A 17,442-nucleotide genomic window follows, 5' to 3' on the forward strand; every position below is an offset into this window, starting at 1 on the left:
TATTCACCAACACAGCCATGGTGGCAATACTCTTCCTCGTCCATAGACCCTCAGCTCTGTGGGAGCATGTTCACTGACACAGCCATGAGTCTACTGCCCTTTCTCACTTTCATCACCTATGGCGCTACCAAATGCTGGCATTCATGACACCAACAAAGCCATCTTTCCATTGCCCCTCTTCCCCCTAACAAACACAGCTACCATTCTAGTGCTCTTCTTCACATATAGAGATTCCAATATCCACCAAGCTCTTCTCCCTGTATCCACTCTACCAGCAAAGGTGAAATAAACATCACCCTCTACTTGCCATTTCCCGCAATCTCAGCGCTGATTATAGAGATCACATCAGAATGTGATCAGAATCACTGGGTATGATTTAGGGTTTGCTGGACGAAGGATTAAGGGGTTCAATCAATCCAGACTTTATTTCGGTATTATTTCACACCATAAAAGTACACATATACAACACATAAATGATTAACATTAATCATAGTTAAAAACATCCATAGTACATGAGGCAAATAGCAAGTTTAAAAGAAAGTGCAAATATTATCAGGTTTGGTAGGTGTTAAAAAGGTATTCCAGTGGTTAAACTAATCATGAGTTAAACAATGCAGCATCATTGATCCAGGCAGTTCCTCATTTTAACAGTTAATTTTAAAAATTCTAATACATGTAAAACACTATCACTATACAGGAGCTGAAGATACACAAGGGCTGGTCTAATTTGGTTAAAATTAAGTTTTTTTAACAGGGCAACCAGGTAACGTCTGCGCGGATATTCATAAAATGTACATAAAAAAATAAAATGCAGCATATCCTGTGGATACATTCCGTCGCAGCCACAGGGAGCAGCAGTTTTATTAAAATTGTCTAGTTTTGGTCTGATTAAAAGGTGATGAAAAATATTGAGCCTAAACCTTGTCAGTAAGAATTTTTCGTGCGAAGTGAAACTGCCCGTTAAATACGGCTCCATTGTATCACAGGTTTTGAGGATCACGTATTTTCTGATACTAGGTTTCATAAGCTCCACCCCTTCTCTTTGGGTCACCCTATCCAAAAGGAAAGCTTGTTTAATTGCTACCACGTCCCCCTTTACAATCATGTCTGGGTTTTCAAACAGATTCAAACGACCCAGCCTGAAGAAGCAAGATTAAGGGGTTGGAGAAGGACATTACGAATGCCATCCCGATGGTACTCCATCCGCCAAATTTAGAAATGACCTCAGCCCAGCAGTCATCTCCACACAAAAAAAGGAACCATCATCACTGCAGTTCCTTTCAATTACTAAAGGTTTTCACCCAGGTTGTGGGAGTCGTTATCATACTCTTCCTGTCGCTCAATGCTAGGTTTTTCCTGGTGGTGATGGACAGGAAAAAACAGGGGCTTGGTTGACCGAATACTTAGGGTCCGCCCATCTTTAAATGAAGCGGGTGGTTCTAGGGTTTGGCAGAGAGGGTAATACGTCATGCGCGCAACGGAGTACACTGTCCACCAAAATCTAAATCATGGTCACTGACTATATGTAAAAGCCTTCAATGAGAGTTTTAAACAGAAAATCTCTTCTTAGCTGAGCATCGGAGACTTACCTCCCATAATGCATCACTGAGGAGTAGTCGTATGGCAGGCCAAGGTTGTTGGTGTTCTCTTTGTTAAAGTTGCTGATGTCTCCTGTTAAGATGAGCAGACAGTAAAGATGAGTTAGTGCTGACTGAGCCTGATAGGGCACATTTCAATAATGGCCCCAGCTCACTAGGGGGCAGTGCTGCTTCTGCTATATCAGGGCTTAGAAATAGTCTACTGGCTAAGCTGTCAAATTTGGAACAAGGGGGGGGATTCAAATCTCGGGTTTTGGCACATCAGCATGTGAAATTAAATTGTGTAATTCTAAATGTAAATCCTATCTGATGAGGAGCCCCATATTGCTCCCTAGCGAGGTTCACACTAAATAAATATCAGTGCTACATACATCAGGGAGGGGTGTACTGGAGTTTCAGCTATGTCTTAAGATTACTCACTGTTGTCTTTTTGACCGGAAAATCATCATGATTTTTGCTCATAAAATTTGTTTTGCCTCATAAAGTGTTCCAACCCCCTTGATGATCTTCAGAGAATGTTCTTCACCCATCAGATTGTATTGTAGTTACAGGTACATAGCGCTTACTATCCCTGACAAGGCATTGAAGCACTTTATGCCAGAGAGCACACTGCTCCTGTCACCCAAGATTTAGGATTAGTCTTGAGCTCTCAAGAAAACCTTTCCATTCATTTACTCCAGTTTCTTTGAGGAAGAGAACATTATTAGGAGTTAGTGATGAACATTTGGGAAGTGGAGGGGGTATGTGAGTTCTAATAGATGATTTTTGGGATTAAAACATGAAATAGGTATTATTAGTTTGCAGGCATGACTTTCAAAGCAAAGGTGATTTGTTTGAAAATTTGGAATAAAATGAAGACATTAGCAGTAAAATAATAATAAAGATTAAGGCAAACATGCCTGTGAGTTGAAGTAGGCTGTGCTCAGAGAGAGGAGATATGTATTCGAATGAAGAGGGAGAGGGGAGTTTTTCATGCAGAGGTTTGGGGCTACAGAGGAGATTTATTGAGATGCCATGCAAACAGAAGATGAAAAAACTGTAGAAAGAAACACCATTATTTGTATATGAGATAGTGGATTGAGAAAGAGTGATGCTGAAGGCGGTAATCAACGTTTATGACGAAACTTTTTTCCCGCATGGAATCACAACGCGGTCGTTACAACGACCGCGTTGTGATTCCGCATACCATTACTCCGCAAGTCGGAACAACGACTTGCGGGGGGTGGGAGGTGTTGGATTTAAAATACAACACCTTCCCTAGTGTCCGCACAGACTGGAGTTGGAATAGTAAATTATACTATTCCAACATCCAGCGCCCCCCCTCCGCAAGTCGGTGTTCCGACTTGCGGAATAATGGTATGCGGAATCACAACGCGGTCGTTGTAACGACCGCGTTGTGATTCCATGCGGGAAAAAAGACTGCGGGACAAAGACCTATATTCGCTGAAGGCGCTGTGCAACTCATCTGGGCCCAGATGAAAAACACATGCTTTGTGTCAGGTTTATGTTACTTTTCTAATGCAAGCCTGAAGGAAAGTGTTCACTTGGGATTCACTATTCAAAGCAAATCACAATTTGCATTGGCTTGTAAACCAAAGTTACTTAAAGTAATACACAGTTGCTCTTTGGATTACTTGTATCAAAAGGAAATTAGATGTGTGGTGCATGGTCAATTCTATGCAACCACCCATGGGTGTAGACATAAACCCCTATCTGCAAAAAAGTGTTAGCAGGGATTTGGGCCAAAATCCTGTGCATCCTCCAGAGAAGTGTATGAGGTGAAATGTTTTCATTTCTTCTTGTTTTCCTACTTTGCATCGGAGCTGCATTGTTTAGCACACAAACAAAGTGAGAAAAGTCTCAAAGCGTAGTTTATGTATTTAAAGGAACAGTTTTCAGTACAACAACTTTGCTTCATCAACTCACACACTCTAGCCCAATCACATAAGGGTCTCTGCATTGCTACATGTCTGCCTAAAGTTTGTCATCAGCACTGGGAGAGAGCATAACAGCACCACATCTTAGTATTACTTTCATGCAATGCAGCACAGCAAACTAACGTGCTGCGCTGTATTGTGTGACATCTGTGTAAATCTGGGCCCCGTCACTCTGAAGCAGGGCACTGTAGTTGGCAGTCATTGATTCTCAATATCGACATCAGGGCATGGGCATTTCAAATACGGGTCACAATTTATCCTGTGCGAATATGATTCATTACAAAGTGAGTCATTACATTGTGTGCCATCACAACGCGGTCGTTACAACGACCACGTTCTTATCATGCAAAGCCATTACTACGCAAGCCATTACATCAACTTGCAGTAGATGGCGTGCTGACATTAGAAATGTATAATTTACTATTCCAACTCCAGCCTACGTAACATTAGGTAAGGTGTTGGAATAGTAAACTATACTATTCCTAATGTTAGCACGCCATCAGCAACAAGTCGATGTAATGACTTGCGTAGTAATGGCTTTGCGTGGTAACAACGCGGTTCTTGTAACAACCGCGTTGTAATGGCATCGCGGTGTGATGACCTCGATGTAATGGTCGTCTCCCATCCTGTACAGGGAGCTTTATGTAGGCAAACAACAACCGGTTTCAAATGAAGCATTGCTCCAGTTAATGACCTCAGCTGTGCTAACTTTTGTGAAAAGGACGCCAGCCTGTAACAGTAACAAATATTTATCACCGTAACCAAGGGTCAGATTGGTAGAAATGATGTGTTGGTGGGAAGTTTAACAAATCAGGGGTCTAAAACATTGCCAAGGTGAGTCCAGAAGGAACCTGAGCCATACTCAGTTTTTTATTTCAGTAGTAAGTGGAACTCAAGGGGTTTCACTTACCAGGCGAGATGTACTGTGTCATGATGGTCAGATAGTTGTCGCGGTCGCTGCGGTTCTGCTCGTGGTAGAAGCCCAGGGCGTGGTTCAGCTCATGCTGGATGGTTCCTCTAGACATACATTCCCCGGAGAGGGATACCTGCTGAACTCCCCCTATCTTCCCGATGTACGACCAGCACCTAGGGAAGAAGATGGACAATAGAGATCCATAAATCACTGCAATGTCACCTTTGGAGAAAGAATATTACAATCTTACCCCACACAAGGCGTCAGCCTGTGCGTCTCCTCTTTGACTGTTGTTATCTGCAAGGGAGGAGGGATTCTAGGACAGTGACAATCTGTGAGTATTATCTGCCTGGAGGGCAGACTTACCAGCTGTCGGTGGGTAAATCTGTTTAGTCCCCGATAGCTAGAATCCATACTCCAATGCAGTCAGTGTTCCAGTTGTGTGTGGCATTTTACATTGTGTGTGGTGTCTTAAAATGATGGGTCCCTTTAGGATGTCTTTATCCTTTGTAGACATATTTCTGCCTCTGGAATCTTGGCATGGAGTCCTAATGGATCTATAGGTGGGTCTTTCCTATTAGACTCAACATTTCTGTCCAGCAAAAGGACCTGAGACCGACTCCTGCCCCTCTGTTGTGGTGGGCATCACCTAGAGAAACATGTCCAATCAATCACCGGGCATATCATAGCCATGCTCATACGTTGTAGCACTTTGTCTGACATCTTTGCTCCACTAAACCGGAGAATTATAAACACCACCATAATAAAAGAGTTTCTGTCTGTAGCAGAGAACCGCATAACATCCCCCTGTAGGATAACACTATGCGTGGGCTACAACTGCACTGATGTACCAGAAGCATGCTAGGATATTGATTGAGGTTGTATTTTGGCCACATGAGCAACCAAGACCTTCTGTGTTTTAGGTGTTCTCTATGTTAACTCCCTTGCTTTCCTTTATGTAAATGCAAAGCACAATCAAAATTAACAAATTATCTTCACAGGAATTTTAGTTACTCATATGTTATCGTACTGTGAGTTCCAAACCCTCAACCACCTGAGCAATTCTCAGCTACTCACCCTTGCTGCTCTTAAGCAGTCATATGTATAACAGGAGTAACTTAGTGTTAGACCTAGCTTCCCCTAACGTTTTGCCTTCCAACCACCTGTTTTGACTGACTTTGGTTTTGCTGCCCAAAGTATTCTGCGCACTTTACCACTGCTAACTAGTGCTAAAGTGGTTATGGTCTTTACCTAAGTCATGTTAACATTGGCATATGGGCAGTTGGCATATTTAATTTACTTATAAATCTCCAGTAACATGCACTGAATGTGGTCAAGGCCTGTAAATTACATGCTACTAGTGGGTCAGCCTCACTGATTGAGCCACCCACTTAAGTAGCCCTATAAACATGTCTGAAGCTGCCATTGCAGAGCCTGTGTGTACAGTTTTAAAATGCCATGTCAACCTGGCAAGTTCCACCTCTTGCCAGCCCACATCTTCCTTTTTAATACCTTTAAGTCACCCCTAGGGTAGGCCTTGGACAGCCTAGAGGGCAGGGTGCAATGTATTTAAAATCAGGACATGTACTTTTAAGTTTTGCATGTCCTGGTAAAAATTCTTACATTTGTTTATCACTACTGCAAGGCCTATATCGCCCATATTATAACAATAGGGATAACCTTATTCCATTCTATAAGTTTCCACATGGGAAGATATACCTGGTTTGGTGTCTCTGAAATCCTAATTTAAAATGCTAATATATGGTAAAATTGCATTTTACAATCCTGAAAAACACACTTCTAGAAAGAGGGAATATTCTTGCCATAGCCATTTGGGACCTGCAGCCTGTCTCTGATCACATGTTTGGGGTGGGCGACAGCCGGGCTTTGTGTATTCTACCCAGACAGCCACACACAATGGGAACTTAGTTGTGACCTGATGGGCCATCCTGACAGGATGGGAGAGAGGAACTGGGCACAGTCTCACGTACACTTGAATAGACTGTGTCTTGTCCTCACACAAAGGGCTGCATACCCCCCCTGTTGTGAGTCTGGAGCCAGGGCAGGAAGGAAGGGCATCTGGCCACTTCAAAGACATCTCTTTGAAGTCCCCACTCTTCAAAGGCACTACTGGGTTTAAGAACTGGACCTCACGGGACGTGGCCAGCAGCCAAGGAAAATGGCCTCCCTTAAATCGCGCATGGACTCAATGGTATCAACGGAGGTCTCCCTCTTAAGAGCAGACCTGTGGAAAATGGACTTGAGGATCAAAGAAGCCATAGACACAATACACATGCTTGTGGCAGATACTTCAGCTCTTTAGAAACAAGTTATTGAATTGCAGGCCACTTGTAAACTGCTCGTAGCCCAACGGGACGACTACATAGGCAGGTCTAGATGGAACAACGTCCGAATTCTAAGTGTCCCTGAAAGAGCGGAGGGACCAGCAACAGAACATTTTGTGGAAGACTTGATCTTAAAATATCTAAAACCTTGAAATGTCTCCAATTATTTCTCAATAGAAAGGGCACGCAGAGTACTGGGAGGAAAACCTAAACTGGGCCACCAAGACCGATATTTGCCTGGGTCTTCAACTTTAGAGACAGATATATCACATTGCAGAGCGTCCGCAGTGCCCCCTCAGTCAAATACGAGAACAACACATTCACATAACCTTCTTTCCAGACTTCACCCTGAGGGTGCAAAGACAGAGATGAAGTTTCCTTGACGTGAAAAAGGCCCTCGGAGACAAAGAACTTAAATATGCTATGCTGTTCCCTGCCAAGCTGAGGATAGAGGCGGAGGGCAAAACTTGGTTCTTCAATATACCGAGGAAGCGTGGGAATGGCTGGCTAGATGGCGGAAAGTTAGTGACTCAGGCGCCCCTGACAGGAGGGTGCAATGTATCTGGAAGTAACAGAAGCGAGTAGACACACACCCGGAGGGCCCGAAGAGCACCTAAGCTCGGCAACATCAGCTTCATAGTGACAATATCAGGAAAAAGATGGCTTAAACCTGTTTCATCTGTCCACACTTGCAACAGTCACAATCTGTAGGGACCAGTACTCCAGGACGTTGGCCCTCCGTGATCGGGCAACTATCCAAGTATCCGAACACTCTGATGAGTGACATATATAACGAGAAGAGGAAAGGAATTCACATCATGTCTTGTTATTATATATTTTTGGGAATCGTGGGGTGGGATCAGTAGGTTCACATCCCATCTTTCAAAGGGAGGGGAGGGCGACAGGCGCTCTGAAATGTTAGGGAGGTTTGTAGTTCAGTTCAGACACCGTCATGCAGGAAGGTAGGGTGGGGCACTCTCATGTTGTTGGGAATAGTTATAGTTACCGTTGTACTAGAAGTAGTCACAACAGAAAGCTTTCCTTCACAAACTTCACGCATTGCATCACTTGACCCTAAACTTATCGTATCTCACTGACTGGCAGAAACAGTCAAATCAAATCAAATGAACTTGAGAGCTAGGCAAAAAAATATTTCCGGCATGTGATACCAATACTCAGTCACTTCCACTGTGTCCCCGGCAAGGCCACACATGTAGGATAGGGGGATGGACACCTCGCTCAAGTTACTCCCCTGTGAATGTTAACACTTTAGGAGACAAACTCAAAAGGAGGATCGTGCTCCAATATATAAAGAGACACGCACCTGATGTTGTCCTTCTCCAGGTAACCCATTTAGTCGGTAACACATGCAAAGCGCTCAACAGATGGGGGTACAGATTATTTGCACACTTGGGCTTTACATCGGAGTCCAAAGGAACAGGTATACTCCTGCGAAAGCATTCCCCTTTATGGTGGGCCCGACCCACTTAGATGAACAGGGTCGCTTCGCGGCCATAACAGGCAGCTGGGAAGTAAGATGTTTCAACATTATGTCAGCATATGCACCCCCAGCACTTCACAGGACTGCTCTCCCAGACAAGAACAAAATGATAATAGACCTACCTGATGTCGACCTGGTGATAGGAGGAGACTCAAACATGACACTTTGCGATCAGAAAGATTGCCTTCCACCCAGAAGCTCACCTCACACCAGATCCAAACTGGCTGACTTTATGGCTGCCTTTTGACTCGTGGATGTGTGGCACAGGATCAACCCTCGCACGGCAATACACGTTCCACTCCAGAGCTCATAACAGTCTCTCCCGAATAGATCACATTATAGCACCAGCCGACAAACTGCAATACTTCAAAGACGTACAGCATGTAGCAAGGGGTATTTCGAATCACTCCCCGATTTGTGCACGCTACTCCCTAGCGACACCACCCACACGCATGACAATTTCACCCAATCCTTGGTACCTGAAGGTTCCCCATATTAGGACTGACGTCATCAAATCCACTCACTATTATTTCAAAGAAAATGTTGGGTCTGTGGATTCACCCCAGATTCTTTGCGAGACTTTCAAGACAGTACTGAAGGTACAAGCACTATCGCTTATAAAAGGTCACAAAAAAGAAAAGAGGAAATAGCTGGAGGAGCTTGAGAAAGACTTACTATCCTGTGAACTAAATCTTACACTTACCCCAGAAGGGACAACCAAACATACAATAGACATAAAGCAATAGGAATATAATAACTTACTAACAGAGGTGGCCAGGGCAAAACACTTAGCAACACAACACAAAATATATGAGCGAATGCGCATTTGTTTCAAGATAATGCACGCTTGTGCAAGATGTACGGCGAGGAGGATGAGGGCAGCCCAGGGACGCCGCAGTACAGGTAAAGGACTTTATTTCTTTTTAAATTACTTTTAAAGTATTTTTTATTAGGGGGATGGAGGTGGGGAGCCAATTTAGCAGGGGGTGGCTGGCTAACTCCGCTCCACTGCTGAGTCAGAGTTTTTCCCTATATTCCGTGTTCTCAGCAAAGCGCAGAGTAGGCAAATCTCTGCACACTCCGCTGGCGGAGCGGATTTCTCTGCCCGCCCTTAATCACAACACTAGGTAATGAACAAAGTATTCAGGATCCAGCCATCAGAACCTATAGGGAATGAACAAAGCATACAGAATCCCAAAATCAGTACCTCTAAGCTATTCAGAGGAGGAGCCGCTTGGAAGAGAGGGAACTGCTGCACGGTCGTCGGCGGCGGGGGAACCGAGCGGGCCGAGGGCGCAGGGATCTCCCATGGTGTCTGCAAAGTGTAGGAGAACAGCACATCTAGAAAGTGGCACATTTTGAGAGAAAAGGCCAACTTCCCAGGCATTCCTGTTATCATTTTGTCCTGAAGAGATCCCACTATTCCCATGGGGATCGAAACGTCGCCGACTTCCGTATCTAAACTCTATATTGTATTTGTTATCCGAATGTTTGAGTATGAGATGCTGATCTGACTTTTTTGCATTTGCTATTTTTCACGCACCAAAAAGTCACCTTTCAAGGCACCTGCCTGGGTTTAGGAAATCGGTTGATTTCCCTTTTACCCCGTCATGGTTAGCTCACTCACCGTTCTGCTTATTATTAGCTTCTGAAACACAATTAAAATTGCATTTATTATTATTTTGTGCATTGACTACTTGAATAATTCCAATTTCTCATTGTATTAATTGCGATACTTTACCTACTTTATGTGAATGGGACCATTGTTCCTTAAAATATATGTCCACCCTTGGTCCCGTCCGACTTCTAGGGTTTCCTTGTATCTTACTTCTTAGCCATTCACAGACAGGGTCTGGAGGTGATGAGCCTATCGGATGGAGCCATACCTGGTGTGATGCTGAATGAAGGATCAGTCCTTAGGCTGTCCTTTGCACTTACCCATCCACAAGCAAGTTCTGGAGGTAACAAGTCTATCTGATGGTGCTCTATCTGGCGTGATGCTAAATGTAGGATAAATCATTAGAGTGTCCTGTGCTCTTCTCTATCCGTAGACAGGGTCTGGAGGTAATGATTAATATATATGATTGAGCCCTATCTGGTGTGATGCTGAATGTAGGATCAGTCCTTAGTGTGCCCTTTACTCTTACCTATCCACAGGTAGGACTTGGAGGTAATGAGTCTCTCCGAAGGAGCTGTACCTGGTGTGATCCTGAATGTGGGGTCAGTCCTTAGGGTGTCCTATCCTCTTACCCATCCACAGGCAGGATCTGGAGGTAATCTGGTTCCGCTGTGCGGGTCACAAAGCGGATGCAGGTCACTGTTGCAAACTCTCTTATTGCATCTGTGATGGCATCCACATCTTCGGCATCTGAGGGACAACAGAGGAAAGGAGAGGATGACATTAGGTGAAGCAAATTGGAAGGTATTTATGAAAGACAAAGTTGAGCCTTGCTGTAAAAGTGAACTCACTGAAATTGGAGCTGAGCGTGTAGGGCACAGGGATTGTCCCGTCACTGGATTTAGGCCAGAAGCAGCTGTTGTTTGGACATATCCTGGCACTGCGGCCTGGTTGAATGGCAATGTCCCCCTCATGCACCAGCTGAGAGCTACCTACAACAGTAAAACACAGAGATAGTAGTCAGTGTCGATTGAAAGAACAAGGGTATGCAGTTCCTAATGGGGTGGAGAAGGAGGGGAGTCCAGGTGTAAAGATAAGAAGGAAAAATGGGGTGCTACTCCTTGAGGAGCAAGGGCCCTTAAACACCCCAAGTGGTGTCATGCTTCATCATTGGGCAGCTCCTCGTTGGGCTGGCGCTGCAATGCCCAACAGGCCCCGTAAGAAGGCTTTTCGCCGGAGGGCTTTTCTTTTTGCCGATGTGAGATGGAAGGGCTGGAGAGGCGTGTGGTTAGAAGAGGTATGAGTAGAGGTGGAGAAAAAAGGCGTGTGCAAGATAAAACTTGCTACAGGGACTCCACAGGATTCTTTTTTAGCTGGGTCCTTATGCTACGGTTAAAACAGGAAACTAAAGAGTCGTAGCTAGAGAAGGCTATTCTGGGCCTCTCAAGCTCAAAATAGTGTGGGTGAAGTGAGAGGGGTGAACATGTTTCATGCGTTTCATAGTCTGAGGCATTTCGCCAGGATCAGGAAATCTTTGTCGACTCATGTAGGGACAGTGTCCTATAATTTATATACAGTATATGTTCTGGATGAACCTGTCGTTATGGCTAGGACGGGCGCACACTGGCGTACCTGAGAGCAGTAGGTAAATGCTCCGTATGGTAGAAAACCTGCCTCACGACTTGTAATCCCGGCCATTAGCCCACACCATCAGCTTCATCCAAAAGGTATACAGTATGTCTATATAACATATATGGCACTACAAGTCCAACATCTTAGGGCACAATGCTTTAGAATATTTACCAGTGTGGGCCAATCATATGCTTTGATTAATAATAGTAGTTCTGTGGTGATGACATGATACATATCTGTATGTTGTTGCCAGATGTTTCTGTGATGTGGATTTGAAATGTGTTTGGGGAGGACTTTATTTCCCAGAATGCATTTCTTTTTCAGTGTGTTACTCCGCTCCTCTGTATGTTTCTAAAAGGGTGGCATCTGTTCCCAGATATTCTGCATTTGTCAGATACGAGCCAGTGATTCTGGATTGAGTCCAGGTGTAAATGGCTGCTTCAATCTGCTCTACAGGCTGCAGTGTCAGGCCTGAGACATGTTTAAAGCTCTACTTTAGTGGATACCACAAGGAGTGCTGCTACCCCGAATTAGAGTTTAATGTACACGCCCTGGGTTCACCCAGCACCAGATACTAGGGACTTACAAGTAAATTAAACAAGCCAGTTAGGGGCAGGCCAATGTTACCATGTTTTAGGGAGAAGCAGAAACACTTTACCACTGGTCAGCAGGGAACGAGTCCTAAAAGACAACAAAAACGAGTTCAGAAAAGGACGGCAGAGGAAGGCACAGATCTGGAGTGACCCTGCAGAGAGGGCCGCGTCCAGCACCTTGGTTGTCTCTGGTGATGATTGTGAAGACACCTGGGCTCAGGCTCACTGTTGACTATCTTGTAACAGAGTGTAGCGCCAAGAGGCCTGACGTTTTCTCTAACTTTGGTTCTGTTTGGTGTCGATCTCGAAAATGTCTGAGACAGGGTCACGGCTGACTATTGTTTAACAGAGTCTGGCGCCCAGACACCCTGAGGTTTGCGCTTTTCTTGGTTCTATCTTCATCTCAAAGGCGCCTCGGATCAGGGTCACAGTTGAATCTTGTGTAACAAAGTCTAGCGCCCAGAAGCCGGAGGTTTTCTCTTACCTTTATTCGCTTTGGTGATGATCTCAAAGACGTCTGGTGTCATGGGCGCCTCTGGATCCCCGGTGTCTGAAAGAGAAGGCACATTCCCAGCTTCACGTCAGCTGCTGGTGCACAGGAATAGGCGGATTCAGAAATCAATTATAAAAGATGAAATATTCACCGGAATCAAATGTGCATCTGTGTCTACGAAGGGGTGTAATGTGCATGACCCTGCAGGTGCCAGGACATATGTGCCAATCAAGGATAAATGTGCAGGCCCATCTTTATTATGGGACGGATGCTCTTAAAATGCGTGACATTCTAAATCATTTCTTAAATACCAGTTGTAAATACACAATGGAGCGGTTCGATCAATAAACCGCTCTATTTCAGTGAACCAGCCGATGGTTTTGAGTTTTTAAGTCCACTGTCGGTGTTTCTCTCATTCTCACTTTGCTATCTTGTTAACTTCTTTTTGCGCATGCAGACAGTGGTGTGAATGCTCCTCCTTTCATCCTCACACCTTGCGACTCATAGCAGCATTATGTTCATGCGCACGGCGCACAGGCACATCCTACTATCTATTCCTTTGTAAATCCACCAAAAGCAATTTAAACGCATTAAGTAGATAGTACACGATGCAGCCGCGTCACGGGCACAGCGCTTCGTTATGTACAGGAGCTATGCTCAAATTTAAAGATATCCCGATTTAAAAAGTACTTACGATTTTTATCCAGTTCATTGACATTCTGCAAAAGAGAAAAATGGCATTTTAATCACCTAATGTAAGTATAAGGATTTTAGAGCTTTGGGGAACCCTAAAGCCGTGTTTTAAAAGATGACATAAGATGTAGGTTGGGCTGCATGTCACAGCATCGAAACAACACATCTCCACCCGCAGGGTGGGCTGCAGGACATCCCCTTGCACAGTGTCATCAAGGGTAAGAGTATCTTGGGGAGTGGAGATTTACTGTTCCAATGCCCCCTTGACTTCCCTTGTTGATACTGTGCAGCTGATATCTTGCACTCAGTATTACTGCGGATCGATATTCAAGCGCCCATACTGTGGTAAAACACTGTGGCTCCTGGCCTGGTTTGGCCCCTTGTTTCACACACTCTGGGTTGCACAGGTGTCAAGGGTGGAGTCTGTGGTTCATGCACCTATTTGGATACTGACAACTGATGAAGAAACGTTTCGGGGAAAGTGTCACAAGAACAAATGGCCTTCAGCAGCACAGATGGCTCCGAAGATGTACAGAGTTCACTATAATGTAACAGAAGAGTCTATGGAGTGGTCCTCGAGGTACCTCAAGTAGAACCATCTGACGGCCGCACTAATCCTGATGTGGCTGCAGACTCCTCTTTGGGCTACATTCATCAACCTTTTTTACGGTTGCAAACGGGCCGATTGGCAGAATTGGCCCGTTTGCGAAGGGAGAATGTCCTTTTCTGGCACATGAACCCATTTCCATTCGCAAATTAGGAAATCGCAATTTTTTGCTATTACCTAAATTGCGAATGCATTTAGCAAATCACAATTTGCGATTCACTAGAGGCGATGCAACAAGCCTTTCCTAAATTCAAACTGTGCATTTAGGAAACGCTAATTACCATCAACTTCAAGTTGCCCGTAGGCCCATAGGAATGAATGGAGTCACATAAGCTAATAGCAATTCCAAAATACCCAATCGCTATTAGCTAATGTTCAGGAATCGCAAAATTTATTTTGAATACTGCATGAATAAGAAAATGCAATTACCAATAGCGATTCTTTAAAAATCGCTAATTGGTAATCGCATGAGCAGCTTGTGCCTAAATAGTTATTTAAACTCGTGGGTTAATTCCATCCCTGTAGGATTTTCACAAGGTAGATTTTTTGACAGTAAAAAGTGGCAGAAATTGTGCAGGCACAGAAAGTAGAGAACATTGTGTAATAGCCAGACAAACACCGTGTAAACATCACACTAAGGGGCATATTTACAAGCCCCTATGGCCACAGGAACGTCACTTTTAGTGACGTTCCTGTAGCGATAAGGGCTTCGCCTTATTTACAAGGCAGCGTTAAGGCTTAATGCAGCCTTGTAAATAAAGCGGTACAAAAAGGGGGTGGTGATGGACGGAGCATCAGAACCAATCAAACACTCACACCCAGTCAACAGATCTGGGTTTAATCCATCACCGTTCTTTAGCCCACTCTGCCACCCCAGTTCAGACATGGCCATATGCAAATCAGTCTGACCCTGTGCCTCATGGGAACAGTGTAGCCCGAACTGCCAAGCCATGCCTTCCCTGGACCGGAAACAAGCTTCCTAGGACCGGTTTCTGGCATTTCAGCCGTCTTCAGCCAGGCTTGCTTGAATCCAGTGGCAAAGTAAGCAAGGGACTCAACGTCTGAGCATACCCTGCCAACTTATGGCTAACAAAGCGGTACAAAAAGGGGGTGGTGATGGACGGAGCATCAGAACCACCTTTTGTACCGCTTTGTTCGCCATAAGTTGGCAGGGTATGCTCAGACGTGAGTCCCTTGCTCACTTTGCCACTGGATTCAAGCAAGCCTACTGTCTGAACTGGGGTGGCAGAGTGGGATAAAGAACGGTGATGGATCAAACCCAGATCTGTTGACTGGGTGTGAGTGTTTGATTGGTTCTGATGCTCCGTCCATCACCACCCCCTTTTGTACCGCCTTGTAAATAAGGCACCCTATCACGCTATACTTAGCGTGAAAGGGGAGGGCAATGGGTGTTGCTGTGGGCGTTCCACAGCAACACCCATTGATTATGACGCAGCCCCATTTTTACACGGGCGGCGTAAATATGGAGCAGCGCAAGATTAAGACCAGGGAAAACCTGGTCTTAAGGAGGTGAAACGAGGAAAAATGCTCTATTTCTCGTACTTTTTGCTGTTTCCATATGTGCTGCATTGAACAGCACACATAGAAACAGCAAAAGGTCTTTGATTTGTTATGTGCAGGAAGGTGTGCCTTCCTGCACATAAACAATCAATAAAAAAATGACGTTTTGCAATTTCTATGTGTGCTGCATTAAGCACATAGACAATCATTTCCCCCAACGCAGACACCCTTGCAGTATGGTGCAAGGGTGCCTGTGTTGGCGCTAGGCAGCTGAATTAAGCCCCAGCACTAGGGGAAACACAGGGGTGCGCTGCATTCTTGTGAATGTGGCGCATCCCTGCATTGTCAGAATGGAGAAGCCTGGCGTTAGTAATGTTTGCTTAATGTAACGCTTCTCCATTCTGTTGTAAAGATGCCCACAAATATCAAACCACACAGGACCACTGCTTACAAAGAGCTCAGTTTGATCCAGGAATTACATGGCCCAATCAGAGACGTGAACATCTCGGCGGGATGCAGGCCCAGAGTGAGGACTTGACAGTGTACACCTACACAGAACCATATGTAACACTGTTACTGCAGCTCTAACCTGTACCTGCACTCAGAGCTATATTTCATTGTTAAAGGGGGCCTCACCTGTATCGGTGTACTTACAGTGATGCACACCTGACAGTCTACACCTACACAGAACCACATATTTAACACAGTTACTGCATCTGTCATCTGCACAAGTGTACTTAAAGTGATGTCTACACCTACACAGAACCATATATAACACAGTTACTGGGGTTCTCACATGCACAGGTGTACTTACAGTGATGTACACTTCACCAGTCTACAACTGCACAGAAGCATATATAACACTTTTACTGCAGCTCTCACCTGTACCTGCATTCAGCTCTATATACATTGTTTAAAGAGGGTCTCACCTGCACAGGTAAGCTCCAGGAGGTGCTCAGCAGACACACTGCGACCAGGGCCCATCCTCTGCTGTCCATCCTCGTTTTCTGGGGCAGTGCTCAGGTCACCAAAGGACAGTTTCTTCCTTCTGGGAGATGCTTTGTTGACCCCAGACCAGTCCTTTATATACCCAGTAGAGGCTGAGCATCCTCCAATCAGCGTTCAGCCTCAAGGATGACACCTCTTTCTGCACAGGTCACAAGGTGTGTCTGTCCTGGAGAGCATGACCTGGGATCGCCTCTGAGGTGCCACAGCCAAGGTAATAATAAGCAGCTTTTAAGTGTGGTAAATTTGGTTTGTGACAGTTCCTGCACCGTGATGTATTCGTGTTTGAAAATCTTTCACTCTGTTCTCTTTCTTGTAAGAGGGTGAATTTGTGATTGGACACAGGCGCACCCTCAAGGGTTTGGCTCCTCAATCCGGGTCTTTCGCTGCCTCGAGGCAGCGAAAGACCCGGATTGGAGAAGATCACATGAGACACAAAAAGTGCATCTGATGAGCTGGACTTGCGTCTGAGGGGTAGATTTAATTCTTCATGCAAAGTTAAGTAGCTTTGTAGATGGATCAGAGTTAAATAGTTGTAGATGGAAGGCAGGGAGGGAGAATGAAAGGAAGAGCTGGTGGACGAAAGGCAGAGTAGGAGGATGAAAGGCAGAGTGTAGGAACGAAAGGCAGAGTTGGTGGACAAAAGACACAATTTGTAGGATGAAGGCAATGTTTTAGGTTGAAGGCAGAGTAGTACGATGAAAGTAGTAGGTTGAAAGGCAGAGCAATAGGATGATAGGAAGGGCGGGAGGATGACAGGAAGAGTGAGGGAACGAAAGGCAGAGTAGGAGGATTAAAGGCAGAGTAGTAGGATGAAAGGCAGAGTAGTAGGATGAAAGGCAGAGCGGTAGGATGATAGGAAGGGTGATAGGATGATAGGAAGAGTGAGGGAACGAAAGGCAGAGTAGGAGGATTAAAGGCAGAGTAGTGGGATGAAATGCAGTGTGGGAGGATGAAAGGCAGGAGATGAAAGGCAAAGTGGGGGA

The 17,442-nt window shown here is 45.0% G+C and overlaps 1 protein-coding gene across 1 annotated transcript in view; it reads right to left on the reverse strand.

The window, feature by feature from the left end:
• LOC146859671 (embryonic protein UVS.2-like) overlaps positions 1-16,500 on the reverse strand; it is a 33,910-nt gene extending 17,410 nt beyond the window's left edge. The window contains exons 1-7 of the mRNA XM_085643420.1: positions 16,381-16,500; positions 13,325-13,349; positions 12,622-12,687; positions 10,764-10,904; positions 10,545-10,662; positions 4,446-4,621; positions 1,590-1,671 (exon numbers count right to left, since the gene is read on the reverse strand). Of these exons, the coding sequence (XP_085499546.1) occupies positions 1,590-1,671; positions 4,446-4,621; positions 10,545-10,662; positions 10,764-10,904; positions 12,622-12,687; positions 13,325-13,349; positions 16,381-16,449 (677 nt within the window). The 5' untranslated portion in view covers positions 16,450-16,500. The remainder of the gene's footprint in view (positions 1-1,589; positions 1,672-4,445; positions 4,622-10,544; positions 10,663-10,763; positions 10,905-12,621; positions 12,688-13,324; positions 13,350-16,380) is intronic.
• Positions 16,501-17,442: the final 942 nt, after the last annotated feature.

The sequence above is a fragment of the Triturus cristatus genome, chromosome 3_1 (assembly GCF_964204655.1).
Source record: "Triturus cristatus chromosome 3_1, aTriCri1.1, whole genome shotgun sequence".
Lineage (NCBI taxonomy): Eukaryota > Metazoa > Chordata > Amphibia > Caudata > Salamandridae > Triturus > Triturus cristatus.